We start from the raw sequence: 14,519 nt of genomic DNA, 5'->3' as shown, positions 1-14,519 counted from the left end.
TCTGTTCCCCTGCAGACGAAAGCATCCCATCCCAAGGGCACGCAGGAGGACATTTAATTCTTTTGGATGTTGTTTTTAAATATTGGGCAGGAGAGTCTGGATAACTCTATATTTCATCCACTTGCAATGGTTAGTGGCTGTACTTTTTATGCTTGGGTAGGCTGCCACTTGGAAAAACCTACCAGACCCAGATAGTTCTGAAAACTAGACATCTGGAGGAGGCCAAGGTGGTGCGAGTCACATGCATCACACACCATTGTCTTACAATGCCCTGCAAACCTCAAACTTAGACTAAAAACACAAATTGTCCTCACATTTTTGTGAGGGAAACTTCTGGAGTTCATGAAGAGCCACAAATGTCTTACCACGCAGCATAACCCAAGTGTCTCAAAATGGTACCTCACTTGTGTGGATGAGCCAAGAGACATTGACACAAAAGGCCCTAAAGTGCTTTGTGAAGAGATCAGCAATAACCTTAGCTGTGGGATTTAGGGTGGCTCTCAGCTGCCATGCATGGAACCTATGAACCACAGACATTTCTGAAAATTAGACAACAAGGGGATTCCAAAGTGGTGTGCCTTGCATGGATCCCATGAGGCTTTCTTACCCACAATGCCCTGCAAACATCAGACTTTGCTTCCTTACATTTCTGTGATGGAAACTTCCTGAATTCCCAGGAATCCTTAAAATTCCTAACGCCTAGCGTTGCCCCACTTGTACAAAGAAAAACACTGTGCCATGTGTGTGGTTGGGCCTAGTGACTGCAGCAGGAACGAGCAAAAAAATATGCATCCCCATAAAAGGGCTCCTATTGACCTTGGTTTGATCCATTCCTGTCGCAGGCACTAGGCCCAGTCACACAAGCGTGGCAATGTTTTTGTCGACACAAGTGGTCTAATGCTAGGTGGTAGGAATTTTGTGGATTACTTTGGTTTCCAGAAGTTTCCATCACAGAAATGTAAGGAAAAGGCGTCATTTATGGCAAGGTTTGAGGTTTGCATGGCATTGTGGGTAAAAATCCTCACAGGATCCACACAAGACAAGCCACCCTGGACTCCTCTACTTGATTAGTTTTCAAAAATGAGCCATTTTGCTAGGCTTCCCTAAGTGCTGTCTGAGTTAGAGCCCACAATTTATAGCTACCCACTTTGCAAAATACTCGTTAGTTTTGAGTGGAGAGATGTGATGTATCAATGTTGCTTTTTGGACCATTTCCTGTTGCAGGCACTAGGACTACTCACACAAGTGACGTACCATTTTTATCAAAAGGCTTAATGGAATGCTGGGTGGAAGGAGGTGTGTGGATCCCTACAGATTCCAGAACTTTCCACCTCAGTAATGTGAGGAAAATGTGTTTTGTTAGTCAAAGTTTGAGGTTTACAAGGGATTCTGGGTAAAACGACCTAGTAAGACCCAGGCAAGTCACCCATACTGGATTCCCCAAGGTGTCTGGTTTTCACAAATGTACAGGTTTGCTGGGTTTCCATAGGTGTCAGCTGAGCTAAAACTGAAAATCCACAGCTACCCACTCTACAAAAAATGGGTCAGTTTTGAGTGGAAAATTGGGTTGTATCCATGTTGCATTTTGGGCCGTTTCCTGTTGCAGGCACTAGGCCTACCCATACAAGCGGGGTAACATTTTTATCAGAAGGCATGTGGGAGCATAGAATAGTGGGATTTTTTTTTTTCACTAGTTGGATGTATCTGCATCTGTGCCCTCCAAATTTAAGCCAGTGTGTAAGAAAGAAGACATTTTGAAAAATTATCTCTAAATCATATGCTAATACGGATACCCACTAATTCAGAGATGCACAATTAACCACTGCTCCTAACCTCCATATCTTGTGTCCATTTTAAAACTGCATATGTTTTCTTGATACCTATTTTTCACTCTACATAATTCATCATATAAATTGGTCTACACTTGGTACTCAGTGAAAAATCATTGTACAATGCAGCTCAGTTATTGCCTCTGGGTACCTTGGGTTCTCGGAAAAACTATGAACCCTATATATCCCCACAACCAAAAGGACCTAGCAGACGTAATAGCAGATTGCTTTTGTAAGTTGCCCATTGTGACAAAAACATGTTCCTGAAAACGTTGTCGCTAATGGCCATTGTGTTCATACCCATTTTCAGTATTTCTTTATTTTAACAGTTAGTTTCTTTGGAAACACCTTTAGGAATCTACACATATAACCCCTTTTTAGAAATCTATAGCTTTTCTGGATCACTCATGGGTTTCATACTGGTTTCCATCACAAACTGGAGGTAGGTTGAGGGCACAAAAATAAGAAAAATGGACTACCTCTTTGAAAAGTGCTAAAACTGTGGTAAAAAAATGTTTTCTTTTATTCAGCTCTGCATGTTTCTGAGAAACGGGAAGATGGTCACTTTAGCACAGCAAACCGGTTGTACTTTTAAAATCCCCAGGATGTTGGAAAACAGGACTCAAATTTGGCGTTGATACATTATGTGAAAAAAACGTTATGGAGCCCTAAGCGCCAAGAAAGGGCTTGATTTTATTTTTTTATTGCAAACATATGCCCACCAACTTTAGATGGTGTCATGGTTTCATTTTTCTACCTATATTCGTTTAGTGCATCAGCCATTCACTTGTTAAGTTTGTCTGGTTTATTGTGGTGGGGTAAGCGGGTGAATGCAAGACTGAGATAGTAGGTAATGAATAGACACATGGCTGCAAAGATGAGTGACAGAGTGCATTTAAGTTGAAGTATTGAGTACCTAAACTCATCTGTGACTGAAGAAATTCTTTCAGTTATGGGCTACACCTATTGACATTGCAAATGCTTGTTTTTCATATTGATAACATGATTAAACCTGTCCAAAGCATGGAACAAACCTACTCTATTGTCAGTTAGAATTTGGTTACAAGAGCTTAGGAGCTGGGGTGAAATGGACTGCCTACTTAATCTGACAATGGCACATTAGATACAATCAGAAATGAACAGTATGTGTCTCATTTATTCATTTAAACAGGTACAAAAAAGAGCAGGATTTACCCATGTGTTTGAATTATATATAATCTTTTTCCAAACAAATGAATACACACATCAACAATTCTTTAGATTAGATCTTTTCTTTTTAGCTATATCCATATGAGTGTTTGTAATGAGACAAATTAGAGATGCACACCAGGTTTAATGTATTGTATTGTTTTCATACACCTGGTTTTGATTGTTGTGTTTGCCAAATAGAAAGAAAGAAACTAAAAAAAAAAGAATCTACCTGGTAAGTGATCGGAGAGAGTGACCAGACATCTTTATGTTTAAGGTAAGTTCCCACAACAACAGTCAGGGCTATGAGCTCACAAGTTTTATACTCCGACCAGCCTCCCCCACTTACCTTTCAGACAACCTCACCATCTCTGTTGGCTCTTGGCACTGGTACAGCCAGGCCACCATTAGACTTGAGACTAAAAAGTGAAACAAATGAAAAAAATGGGCCTTTTCCATCTATGCACCCAGGATCTGCAGCAACATGCCCATCCTGAGAAGGACCACCCCTGTGGTGCTCCAGCTTAGGAAAGAAGTCAAGACACACCTATTTAGAGAAAACTACATCACATTGCAGTAATAATCCAAAAACCATCTACCTTTCATATCACTCGTTTATTGTAAGCTTGCGCTTAATCCTGTACAGTACTCCACTTTTTTCGGATAGCTTCATGCTAATGCCATAAACACACATAAATACATATGGAAAGTTGATTGCTAGTTTATAGGACCATCCCTGCCCAGGCTTATGTGTCTGAAAATAATAGATAACACATATTTGGTAAAATTGTCTCTACTTTTGTTTAAAGTGTGTGTGGTATTTTACCTCCTGGAGTAAAATGTCAACTTTTTGCATGCTTCCACTGGAGGACGAAGGGAGTACCCTAGCATCCATCCACAAAACTTGCAATCCAGTGGCACTTCTAGATATGATTTATAGACGAGGAGCCATAGATAAAACTTATGGAGCCACCAAGAACAAACAATCATGAATATTGTGCATATGCATGTTTCATAATACAAGACATTATAGTTAGGTGAAAATTTCAGTTAAAACAAAGCCACTGACATTCAGTTATAGATATGTCCACTAACTATAACTCCTGTCCTAAGGTGATTATTACTCACATCATGTACAGTTTTGTCATCAATTATATAATTGCTAATGTTGCAGTGATTTTATCAAATATGCCATAGAACATGTCATGAGGTGATGTAATGGACTTTTGTCAGTGAATATCTATTTTTTTTACTTAAAACGTCAACCCTGCGTTCAAACAGCGAGCAGGCAACCCCAAGCTGCAAATGCCCTTCGCCCATGCATGGCGTGGCAATGGACGCAGGGCCTGGCTTCAGCCAACCACAAGGTGGCCCTCCACTCCAGCTGAAGACCATAGAGCTCAGGACACCTCGGACACCCATGTGTGTGTGTGTTTTTTTTTATATTAGGGCCACAGTGCAGCCCTGATGGCTTCCCTGCTAGTGCCAATCCTGGGTGCCAGCAGAGCTGGCAATTCTTTTTTTTAATTCTGGGAGGGGGCATAGATCACCCTCCTCCCCCAGCCTTTACAGGTCCCCAGCCCCTGAGGCCACATAGTTTTTTAAGGTGAAAGGGGTGCACAGCTTCCCTCCTGGAGTCTTTGGGGCCACAGAAGGGGCCCCGTCCCCTGGGGACTTTTTTTAAAGGGGGCATCTAGTCTGGTGGTTAAATGTAGAAAATTTGCAAAAAGGAATAACCCTACATTCCCCAATCCCATGTGTAATTACCACAGATCCCAGTCAGTGGGGTTGGAGAGCAAGTCAGGGGAAGGCGGAAGTGAAAGGTCAGTAGACAGCAGGTGAATTGCTTTTCTCTTCGAATTTCAAGGAACTAGCGGCCATAGAGAAAGCTCCACTTCATTTCTATCCTCAAATTCTCTAGAAAGAGGTTATAGTCAATCAGGTGGCAAAAAGCTATGTCAACCATCAAGGAACAAGAATAGGTCTCTAGCCTACATAATTTATCTATGGACAGAATCCCCTATATTGTCTCTTACAGCAATGTACATTTCCGGGGAGGACAACTTCCCACGCGACTCATTGAGCCGCAACATGTCCTCCTCCGGAATTCAATCTGATTGTGGAAGTGTTTGGTCGTCTGTGGCTGGATCTTTTTGCATCTCAAATTAATGCCTTCTGATCAGTATAGGGAAAGGTGCGGAAGACATTGTGACGCGAAGGGTTAATTAGCTTGAGCAGTGTAGATGAGCGTGATGCCTGCTGAAACCCCCCGAACAACGTGGAAAAGTTAATGATATTATTTTCAAGCTTGTTTGTGTAGAAGACTCCGTCTCAACCTTGAGAACGAGAGTACAGGGAGAAGATGGAATGAAAACAAAGGCTGGGGCAGCCAAGTGCTGATAACATAGCTAGAAAATGCCAAAAAGAGATAAAATCCAAGCTTCGAGTTATTTAAGCACTGAAGTGTGGGTGAGGGACTTGAAGCTCGCAGATGGAGTTGTGAAAGCTGCCATGGCCCAGCGCTGCCTCCCTGTTTTGCTGACCGTGATGCTTGAGGGGGAGAGAGGTCCGAGCAGGCGGTAGAGGGCTTCCCAGCATTTCGTGGACTAAGTTAAGTTCCACACAGGGATGAAAGGCCTTTGTTTCTCTGCTCTATTATTATGATTGATTATTTAAGCTTGCACTGTGTTTATAACCTGAAGTATTCAGCTCGTTTATATTTTGCTTTCTAAAGATCATAGTGTGAGCCTGCTGCAGTAACTGAAACATGCATTTTGGTGTGGAGTAAATCAAAGCTTATCTGAAGTATTCAGCTCGTTTATATTTTGCTTCCTGAACATCGTAGTGTAACACATTTTGGTATACAGTTATTCTAAGCTTAAATCTGTCAATGAACTCTTTGCTCATATGTATACATAGATGCTCTTTGTAGTGTACTTATATATAAATGGATGCTTTTCATTGTTATTCTTATTCTGTCAATGAACTCTTTGCTCATATGTATACATAGATGCTCTTTGTAGTGTACTTATATATAAATAGATGCTTTTCATTGCTATTCTTATTCCACTATTGTTAATGTGCTGAATGCCTACATTTACCTGAAATTCTAGTAAAACTAAATTGTATTCATAATTGGCGTGTTGTCCTTCATTGAGCGTCCTTATTGACTTATACCGAACAGGTCTCAATCAGTCACCTGGATAAGACACCTTCCTTCAGAATTATTGCTCCGACATGAGTGATCCTCATCTATGGAGAGTGGATGCTCTATCGTTTCAATGGCCTCAGAAATCTTATATGTGTTTTCTCCCATTCCCCTCCTGCACAAGGAGCTAAAGAAGGTTCAAGAGGAGGATGCGGTTATAATTTTGATTGTTCCATTCTGGCCAAGGAGGACTTGGTTTTCTCTACTGACTCAGGTGTCAGTACAAGGGGAGATCCTTCCCATTTCACTCCTCGAAAAAAGGCGAATCCTCAGTTTCTCTGCCTGGAAATTGAGAGGAGGGTTTTGCAAGCATTAGGTTGTTCCATTTACGTGGTTTATCCACACAGCAGTCATGAAAACCATCTACTTTAAGTGCTTTTGCAAAACATTGGGGTAATTCTGAGAAACGGTGTGCTGACAGGGTGCAGAGACTGTCCAGCCTTTCCAAATTTTGGAGTTTCTTCAAGACAGTTTCCAGAAAGGTTTTACTCCTTCAACTTTGTCTTCCCAATGTGCAGCAATAAAGGTGTCGGTCACTCTTTTTTTAATCTAGCACAATTTGTTCCCCTAGTGAAAAGGGTACTGATGGAATTTAGATTGAAAAATAAACTGCTGGCCCCAGTGGTTCCTCCATGGGATTTCCCTTCAGTTCTACATGGTCTACAAAAGATTCCTTTTGAACCATTACAAACTGCAACTCTTCAATGACCAAGTTTGTATTTCTAGTGGCAGTTATGTCTGCAAGATGCAGCAATTTGGGGGCATCAAATCCATGTATCAGATTTTCCCTGTTAGGATGGTGCTTAGGTTGAACCCAAACTTTCATCCTAAAGTAGAGTCTCAATTTCATAAACATTAGAAGGTCATTTTACCAATCTTTTTCCAAGATAATTCCTTATGTTCTGGGGTTCTGGATATGAAAAGGACTTTGTAGATTAACTTAGAAAACAGAAAGCTAATTTATTGTTTATTGCTCTTGGTCCTGCAAACAGAGGTCAAAAACATCTGAAATCACTATTAGTAGGTGGGTGAGTAAAGCGACCATTAAAACATATTCTTGTGTGCTTTGCCAGTTCTCTGGCTCAATTCAAGAAAGCTCTACAAGAAGTGTGTCTGCTTATTGGGAAGAAATGAAAGGAGCTTTGATGGAGAAATCTATAGAGCAGCCACCTGGGCTTTAGAGGATACTTTTGTAAAGCACTACAAACTTGACTTGTCGGATTCACACAATTTGGTTTGGGTGAGAGGCGTGGCTTAGAGCGTCAATATGGCAGTCGCACTCCAAGAGTGCTCCGGACCCCTCTGTCATCCGCATTTATCCACTGCCATCGACTTTCACCTTAAATGCACTGTACCTGCCCTACAAACCCTGGTTAATCAAGTAGCAGTCCAAGCTCTCAAAGAAGCTTTGCAGTGCACGAGAGACTGCAGCCTTCATCAACATGGCGCCCAGCTCTCGATGACGCTGATCTCTACCGCGCAACAATAATCGATGCCAAATCAGCGTCGTTGAGGATCCTTTCGGCCTGATGCAGCCATCCCAGACCACTCAGCAGCGGGACCCACTGGAGGCCTTTCTGCTCTTTTATATGGCCCTCTGAGCCCCGACCTGAGACCCCGATTGCCGCTAAGGTGTCTGGTCTGCAGTGGGGCCTTGTCAGAGGCCTACAGCATGGAGGGCAGTGAGTGAGGCTCCCCCCTCACACTCAGTTAAGCAGCACCCACCTGAGGGACTACCCCCAGATCCGAAGACCTCGTGCTCTCCTAGGGCCAGAACTCAAATTAGCAGTGGTACCTGGGTGGCACACAAACCCATCTCCTACCTTCCAATCTCCTCAGCACTGTCTGGGTGGCCAGATCAGGTGCCAGAGATCGAGGCACTACCGTGGGGCTGGCCTGCTGCTGAGTTGGGCAAGCAGGCTGCCCTGCCACCACAGGGGGAGATAAGTGCAGCCCCCATCCGCCAAGGCCTCCTGGCAGAGGACTAACCGGAGGCCCTTCCACTTCTCTATAAGGCCCTCTGAGCCCTGACCTGAGACCTGACTGCAGCTTCAAGGCCCAGTCTGCAGTGAGGCCCAGTCAGAGGCCTACAGCATGGAGGGCGGGGAGTGGGGCTTCCCCCACACACAGTTAAGCATCAGCCACTTGAAGGAGTGTCCCCGGGTCCGAGGCATAGGACCCCAGGGGCCCCCAGACATGGCTCCTACCTTCCATCCTCCACTGCATTGTCTGGGTGGCTGGAGCTGGTGCTGTAGGTCTAGACGCTGCTGGGAGGCCGGCCTGCTACGGAGTTGGGTAAGGCAGCTGTACTGCCACCGTGAGGAGGGATGACAGTTGCTCCCCCACCCATAAAAAAGGATTAACCCCAGGGGGAACTGCCTGCCGGTCAGACCTCCCACACTTCCCTGTGGTGGGGAGGGGTCCGCCTGAGCTGACGGGGTGCTGCAATGTTGTGCCTGGGGACTGCTGCACATGAACACCGGCAGGCACTACTGGTCTGCTGGTGACTGGGAACAGACGTCTCACCAGCATTGAACCGAGAATCTTCGAAGAGACACCTCCCCCATGTCCATTCTGCATGGCAATCGGGCAGTCATGGCAGATGTGAAGACAATTGCTGATGCCCCCACGTGGGCTGACGCTCATTACTGTCTGCGCCTGGGCCCCCCCACAAGCTGCCATGAGATGTGAAGGACCTCGCCTCAGGGGCCTGAGACACCTGCTCCCAGTGAGGGGGCCCCTGTCATCAATGGGATCTGCGGGTAAACCCCTGTGGCCCTGAAGACAGCTCTGTGGATTACTTAGCCCTTCTCTCTGCCTCCGAGAGCCCCAGCCTCCTCCGCCAAGCTGGAACAGACTTGTGTCTGAGGTCATTGGGGATCCCCCCACCTCATACATCGGCTGTGACCAGGCAAATGTCCTTTACCAGCACACTCACCAGGCACCATAGGGAAGGTGAGTCTTCTGAAGTAAGTCCTGAATCCACCCTGGCCCTAAAGACTGATCTTCCTGGACCCCTGCCTTCATCAAATTAGGGCTAGGCCCCTAGGTTCCCACTCACCACACTGCACCATCCTCCCAACAAGAAGATCTCAAACTGCGAGAGGCCGGCTTCCCATGCTGCTGCATAACTGCGCAAGCAGCCTGAGTCTCCATCTACAAGGGTGCTGCGTGGCGGCACCGGGCAGACGAAATGGGTAAAGACAAGCTTGGTTGCCCAATGACATCTCAGACCCAAATGGACCAATTCACCCCTAACTCTACTTCAGGGTAGCCCAGAGGTACTGATGCTGAAAAGTGACCTGGCGACAATTCTTCAAGTCATTCACACTTCCCTTGCTGCAGTGGAGGCCAAGATTGGGGAGGGAAGTGAACGTTGCCCTTCTTCACCAAAACCTTTGCAATACCATGGCCAGAATTGCTAAAGCTGAATCTAGGATACCCACAGAAGAAGACAATGCGAGAACACTCAAAACCCAGGTGGCCAGATCATTTTGCTTACGAAGAAACTTCACCGAGGCGCTGAACACACTCAGAATCGTTCACGGTGCAACAACGTGCACCTAATTGGATTTCCTGAAGGCATGGAATCTCAGCACGTTGCCAATTACCTTGAAACATGGATCAAATCGGGGATGCCTCTGAACCAGTTGTCCTCCTGGTTTGCTATTAAGAGGGCTCACAGAGCTCTCACTCCTAAAACTTCCCCATTTGTACCTTCTAGACTGATAATCGCTCGTATACTGAACTTTAAAGACAGGAATGCCATTCTCAGAGAAGCTCAGACTCAAACAGACCTCCGATGTGGGGACACTAAGAGCCTCCTCTTCCCAGATTACACCTGGGACTTCAGCAACAGCGCCGATCATACCTGGAGGTCAAGCAGAAGCTCAAGCCATTAGGACTCCAATATCATCGTAATTCATGTTGATAAATCTAATTTCTTCATCACGCCTGAATCCACCTGGACATGGCTTACAAAGGTGCGTCCATTACAAGCATCCATGGAGGCCTCTCTTCAAGGGCCTACAGCTACAAAGACAACGTATTGTCAGCTGGTAACCAAAACACAAATATACCACACCCGCTCACAGAAGGGGCATCCCACTCGCCGTGCCACATCTCTGTTCCACTCTCCCCAGGAAAGAGGAAAATCCCCGGTTTCGATACATCCTTCACAGGCACCGAGGCCTGGGACCAACACACAAAACGTAAAAATTGCCTGACTCCTGCTTCTGAATCTGTGCTGGTACCTCGGGCCCTTTCCCCTGACTGCTTTGATTGGCAACCTAATATCCCCATCCGTTGGTTCAGCTTTAAGTACTTAGGCATATGGGTGGTACTCCACCCCACTGAACTTACCTGGTCCCTCAACCTTGAGCCCCTGAGGTGGAAAACCAAAGGCGGACCTCGCCAAATAGCAAACTTTCCTTCTGAACGTTCTGGGAGGCACAGAAAAATTATGATAATACTGAGGTTCTTGTTAATCTTTCAAAACCTACTGCTCCTCATATCAAGGCCTATGTTTAAAGCACTGGATAGGGTCGCAACCTCCTTCTTATGGCATAGATCTAGGCAACCTCTTGCACTTACTCACCGCCAATGTCCCCCATATGATGGCCTGCCTGAGTATGGCCAACCTCTATGTTTATTATTTGGATTCCCCAAAACACCCTTTGTGGCCAAAACAGTACTTCTGACTTGAAGAGCTGCTCTTCGCCACACCCACTGTAAACTCTCACAGTAAACACCCCTCTGGAATGGCACCTGGCTGTGGGAGACTGAGTAACTGCAGGGCATTGGGAAATGGGACATTATAGGTCTCTTACTGTTAGGCAATATCTGGTTGGGGACATATATGCGGTCCTTCTAAGAACTCCAGGCCACCTACACCCTACCTAAGACACAATTCTATAAATATATTTAATTGAGACACACTCTCTACTCCTCTGTTTCTCAGACCACCCCCCTCCCCAAGTGTAGTCCGTTGGAAGCCAAACTACTGTTTCTTGTTGGAAGCCAAAACAGTGTTTCTGCCCGCCGATCCAGAGGGGAACAGGGCCTTAACACTGCAATGTGGCAGTGCAGCGGGTGATGCAGCACCCATCGCGCATTCCACTGCCTGTAATTCGGGCAGTGGAATGTGCGATGGGGCTGTGCATGGGGGGCCCCTGCACTGCCCATGCCAAGCGCATGGGCAGTGCAGTAGCCCCCAGGGGCCCCCAAGTCCCCCATTCCGCACGCCTTTCCATGACAGTGTTTACTGCCATGGACAGGCTGGCGCATGGGGACTCGTAATCCTCAGGGCAGCGCCGCTTGCAGCGCTGCCCTGGCAGATTACAACCACTGGGACCGCCAGGCTGCAGGCTGGCTGCAACCTGGCAGTGTCAGCGGTTGGACCATGGTGGATTTGCCACGATCATAATGTCACAGTGGGACCAACCATGACCGTGACCCTGGCGGGCTAGTGACTGCCACAGTCATAATTACCCCCTTATTAGAGATTACGTGGCTGTGGTTATGTGTCAACTGACTGTGCCTATTGTGCTCGACTGCCATGTCATACGTGTCTTATTTTACTCACTGTAAAACTCAATAAAAGTTGGCTATCAAAAAATATTTGATTTGGGTGTTCTGAAATTTGCTATGGAGTACTAGCAATCGGTGTATCCATAAATGCAAATGGAAAGAGATTCTGAAATCTGATTTCCATGTTTTATTTTCTTGTATGTAAGAATTAAGGATTTGAACTTTGGCTTATGTATATCCTCACTTCAAATGGATTGGGACACAGGGATAGATTTTGGGGTAATGAATACATTAATTACCAGTAATCTTCTTTACCCAAAACCTTACTCCCCCATCCCAGTCCAAGATCTCTCCCTTTCCCACCATGTTGATGTCTATTCCTCAATGCAGCACTATATAATATCACTTTATATTGTGAGGAGGGTCCTTCTGTAGGAAGGGGGTGGGTTTAGTAATAACAATAGAAACCGGACTTTTTTGTGTATCTATGATCAAACCCTCCTCTCACTTTGTGTAGAATGGAATGAAGAGGACTAAGATTTCAGGTAATGAACATTACCCGTAAGTAATGTATTCAGTAACCACTCTCCAACATGGCTTGACTTGTCAGTTACATTCCTTATCTGCCTGTCACATCATGAAAACTAAAAGTAAATTTCTTAACAATTAGCCACAAGGTTGGCTAAGTGGAGAAGACATTAACCCATGTAGCTATAAATACATTTAATCTAAAACAAAAATATTAAAAAGTCACAAAGGATTCATTTCTTTAGGGATGAGAATTTTCTAACCATGTACCAGGCAGCTCCATACAAAAAGCACTGGAAATCCAAGGTGTCCTCTCCTCATAGTATCTAGCATTTTTTGCTTGACCTTCCACTATTCTGTTTTTATTATTTTTTTTATTGATGTTCTCTGCGGCCAGTGATCAGTTAAAAACCACAATTTCAATATGATTGCAGGTTAATACCTCACCATGAACATCTATGTGCCGCCAGTAATTTCTGGGCCTTCTCCTCCACTTACAACTTACTCATCAATACTATTTGAAAGGTACTCTTAATTGCCCAACATGCTCTTTCCTTTTGATATTAGCTTTCATAGAATAAGGGGAAACTATCCCTCTTCAACTTCCATATCTCTAATGACAGGAATTGCGTTCCACTGCCCATCACAATTTCAGATGGAAAACTTCAACTTACACATGCATATGTTTCACAGGTTTGCAAAAACGAATACACATTTGTAAATACATGTTTCTATATTTTACAATTCCCAAGCCATTTTGCACATCCAGACATTGCTAGTGAATCTTCCTGGAATGGTTTTCCATTGGAACTTGTGCAATGGGCCCAATGCTTCAGTTTGTAAATTTGGAGCAGTGTAGTGCACTGCTAGCACCACTGCTGCATGAAAAAAGAATTCCGTAGCAGTGGCACAAAGGGCTTGTAAATGAGGCCCTGAATTTGGCTCCTTCGTTTCCTTCCAAAGGGGTTGCTTTCTTGTGCTGGTGGTAGTTGCTTTTAATTTTAGACAGTATGATACATATCTTACACTTAGCACTGTTTGGTCAGATTGAACTCCAACCTGATTTTGGCTTGCCTAGTGCAATTAGGAAGGGCTAATTATAGGCAGTAGCCCACATATTGCTCTCTGGCCAGCCAACCAAATCGTTAGTCTTTAGAAATAGTTGCTCCGTATGAGATCGGGGGCATCACTTTATCTCCTATGACTGATGATAATGCTCTGGTGTTTTCACAGACCAAGCTCTTTTTTAACCGGCCCATTGTGCACATCAAATATTTAGCTGTTGTCTTCATGGCTGCTTCCTGCACCCCTTTGCCTCCCTTTCATCTAGGTGCACACCTAGATGTCTGAAGCTTTGCACTCTTCCCAAGCAAATCCCTTTCCACAAGGGTCCACTGAACTGGATTTTTAGGGGCAACATGCTCTGAGAGAGACCAATCTGATTTTCTTGTACAGCAAGGTCATGCTTTGGGCATAATGACTTGGGTGGTTGGTCCCATTCCCCCGGAGGTCTAGAAGTCAAAACTTTTTCTAAATCCAAATGTTTCAGAGATTTCAGAATAGGCTCTTCTGGACACCTCTGAGGCTACAGGACCTTAAGGAGAGAACTTGGGGGAGCAAGACTCACTCTGGCAGAGGCCACCAGCAAGGTCCAGTCCTCTTCCATTACCAACTGGCTACTGCAAGAAAAAGTATTCTTGTAGATACCTATAGCCACATAGGAGGCTAGCCTAGGAGGCATCTTCTTTGCCCTGGTCGCAAATGGGAGCAGGTCCAGCCTTTCAGATCACCTCACTGGTTTCAGACAGCAGATTCAGTCGTCTTCTGTTCTTCTACTGGTCCAGAAAGTGTACTAATGAGATGTGAGTGGGTCGCCAGTTGTGTATGTTTGACTAGCCACTGGGTGGTAGTGACTCCTGGGCAATCCCTTACAATGAGGGGAAAGTGCCCAAATGCAAACCTTTCCACTTTTCCTGCAGATCCTGTTTGCCTTACTGAAAACTATCTCACAGTGCACGATTCTGTGGCAAATACAGCATGGCAGAATCTTTCTACCCTTGAAAGGAGTGTGTGTGCCAGAAAATTGTATGCTTAGGGAGGTGAGTTATTTTCTCTTCTTCAACTGCTCCAAGCTGCTTTTGGGACCAGCTCACCCTCACACTGGGCTAGGGTCAAGCTGGCTACGGAGGGTTTATAGAATAAATGCTTCTCTTGTCCTGCTTTTTCTTTACACTTAT

At 45.0% G+C, this 14,519-nt stretch overlaps 1 protein-coding gene across 1 annotated transcript in view; it reads right to left on the bottom strand.

Moving 5' to 3' along the window:
- Window positions 1-14,519, bottom strand: part of LOC138247024 (vomeronasal type-2 receptor 26-like) — a 180,107-nt gene that overhangs the window by 27,964 nt on the left and 137,624 nt on the right. The window contains exon 5 of the mRNA XM_069201772.1: window positions 9,837-10,096. Coding sequence (XP_069057873.1) covers window positions 9,837-10,096 — 260 coding nt within the window. The remainder of the gene's footprint in view (window positions 1-9,836; window positions 10,097-14,519) is intronic.

Source organism: Pleurodeles waltl, chromosome 7 (assembly GCF_031143425.1).
Source record: "Pleurodeles waltl isolate 20211129_DDA chromosome 7, aPleWal1.hap1.20221129, whole genome shotgun sequence".
NCBI classification, from domain to species: Eukaryota; Metazoa; Chordata; class Amphibia; order Caudata; family Salamandridae; genus Pleurodeles; species Pleurodeles waltl.
The sequence above is the reverse complement of the archived record's forward strand: the minus strand, read 5'-3'. Positions and strand labels throughout refer to the sequence as shown.